At 59.5% G+C, this 2250-nt stretch overlaps 1 protein-coding gene across 1 annotated transcript in view; it reads left to right on the forward strand.

The window, feature by feature from the left end:
• PHYSODRAFT_356116 (hypothetical protein) overlaps positions 1-1624 on the forward strand; it is a 3735-nt gene extending 2111 nt beyond the window's left edge. Inside the window, exon 1 of the mRNA XM_009539643.1 lies at positions 1-1624. This exon is cut by the window's left edge and continues 2111 nt beyond it. Coding sequence (XP_009537938.1) covers positions 660-1448 — 789 coding nt within the window. The 5' untranslated portion in view covers positions 1-659 and the 3' untranslated portion in view covers positions 1449-1624.
• Positions 1625-2250: the final 626 nt, after the last annotated feature.

A 2250-nucleotide genomic window follows, 5' to 3' on the forward strand; every position in this document is an offset into this window, starting at 1 on the left:
TGATTGGTCTAAATTCATACAAAAGCTGTAATTGGCTGTTAATGGACATACAATAAATAAGTAAGGTCGGATAAGTCATTTCACAACTGAACTGAACTAGGCGGCGCGGCCGCGCACCTGCTGCGCGCGCTCCACCGCCTGGCAGCCACGGGCGCGTCGTCAACAGCTACAGGAGCAGGAGCAGACGTGGACGTCCCCGAGTGGTTCATCCCGCGCGACGACGTGGACTTCGACTCGGACGCGTCGTTCGACGGCGGCTCGTACGGCTCCGTGCACCGCGGCTCGTGGACCGGGCGGCAACGGCACCAAGATCGTGGTCAAGTGCCTGCTGGTAGACGACGCCGAGGTGGACGTCTGGAGACGACTCGACCACCCGCTCGTGCTCAAGCTCTACGGCGCGTGCCACGTGAGCTCGCCCGCATTCTTCGTGTGCGACGACGCCACGCACGGCAGCTTCAGTGACTTCCTGGAGGAAGACGCGGGGCGCGCGCAGCGCTGGGGCTTGGCTACCTGCACGCGGAGAAGGTGGTGCACGGCGACCTCAAGTGCACCAACCTCCTCGTGGGCAACGACTACAAGGCCTGGACCATGTACTGCTGCAGTACATGGGGCCGTCGCCCCACCTGCCGCTCAGCGCCGCCTGATGCTTCCGCTCCACGATGCTGCTGGACTGGATCTGGGCCTGCAGCTGCCCGACTTCCGCCCCCACTGCCGGCTGGACGCTCGCCCGCTTCCTGCGCAGCGACGAGTTCTACAGCCGCTGGCAGTTCGCTGAGGCCACGCGCGTGGCTGTGGAACGCAGCGACACGGAGCTACTGCAGTGGCTGGTTGACCACTTCCAGGACGTGGTTGTGCCCTCGGACGTCGTGGCGCTGGCGGTGCTCAAGGGTGACCTGGCTGTGCTGCACTTCTTGGCCGCCAACGCCAACACCAAGGTCTGGTGGGATCCAAGGGACGTGCTGTATGCACTGCAGAACGACTGGCTTACCACCGCCAACTGGCTGCACCAGCACGCGCCGCTCGGCACCATGACGGACGAAGTACGCGACGATACCATCACTGCCGCTGTGAATGCCGGCGACGTGGCTCTCTGCGAGTCTCTGCTGCCCAGAGGCAGGTGCGTCTTAGACTACGCCAAGTTCTGTGTCAAGCCCGACATCATCGAGTGGAAGCTGGATTGCGGCTACTTCTGGGTCGGCCAGTGGCACTACACTCTGGCTGAGGCGTGCCGCCACGGCAATTTGGATGTAATCAAGTTCCTGGTGGATCACCCAACAGGACAGCAAGTCATCGACGAGATGGGCCGCAGCAGAGAGCTCTCGAGTCTCGTGTGCTTCCCTGCTGCCAAGGGCAACAACAAGGCGATGCAGTATCTACTCGACGAAGGGGCTGGCGGGCCATTCGAGCAGGCGATGGTCAGCGCCATCTGGATGTGGCATCTTGGCTGATGCGGTGATTTCCCGAGCTCAACCCTGCGAGCTTCACCCCGCTTGCTCTCGCCAAGAACAAGTTCGAGGTGCTGCTGTTCCTACACGAGCACCACCCGGAAGCCTTCACGCCCGACTTCGTGCGAAGCGCCCGTCTGCCTATCACGGGACTATTGACGCCAAGCGATGTCCTGGTTGAAGCTACACTACCCCGTGCCAGACATCTCCCAACTTGCAGGAGGGCTTCCTGAAAGAGTGGCGCAGCAGATCGCGAGGCAACAGGCGAAGACCTGATCTCATCACTGTTCAGCAACTGGCCGGACAGGGCCCTGGTGGGGTCAACAACGCTATGGCGATCGTGATGAACCATATAATGGTGAGGGTGAAGGATGGTGACGACGATCAAGTGCTGTGGAGCTCATTTTTGCGTGTTTTCGATTCATATATCGTGATTTCAAACAAATCGTGCAATTTCACTACGCAGATGTTGGTTGCCATTCGTGATCGCACTTATTTGAAACTTTTGGCCAGCACGGGCACACTCTTGTCAAACTAAATCAGAGCTTCCTCTTACTCTGACACTTCATCCCGACGTAGTGTCTCGAACCACCCCATCTGCCGAGCACACGACGTCGCCAACCCGAAGAGCGTTGGCACAAAACAACGAGTTGCGCTCGGAAAACTGGACGCCGATAGACTCAGCCAATGCAACAACCACCTTCCGGCCTAGAGTCACAGCTTCTCTGGGCCCGCCGAATACGACATGCTTGATACGATCTCCGTAGCACACAAAACCAGGTATAGGAGCTAGCATATCCTCGAG

This window comes from Phytophthora sojae (assembly GCF_000149755.1).
Source record: "Phytophthora sojae unplaced genomic scaffold PHYSOscaffold_13, whole genome shotgun sequence".
Taxonomy (NCBI): domain Eukaryota; phylum Oomycota; class Peronosporomycetes; order Peronosporales; family Peronosporaceae; genus Phytophthora; species Phytophthora sojae.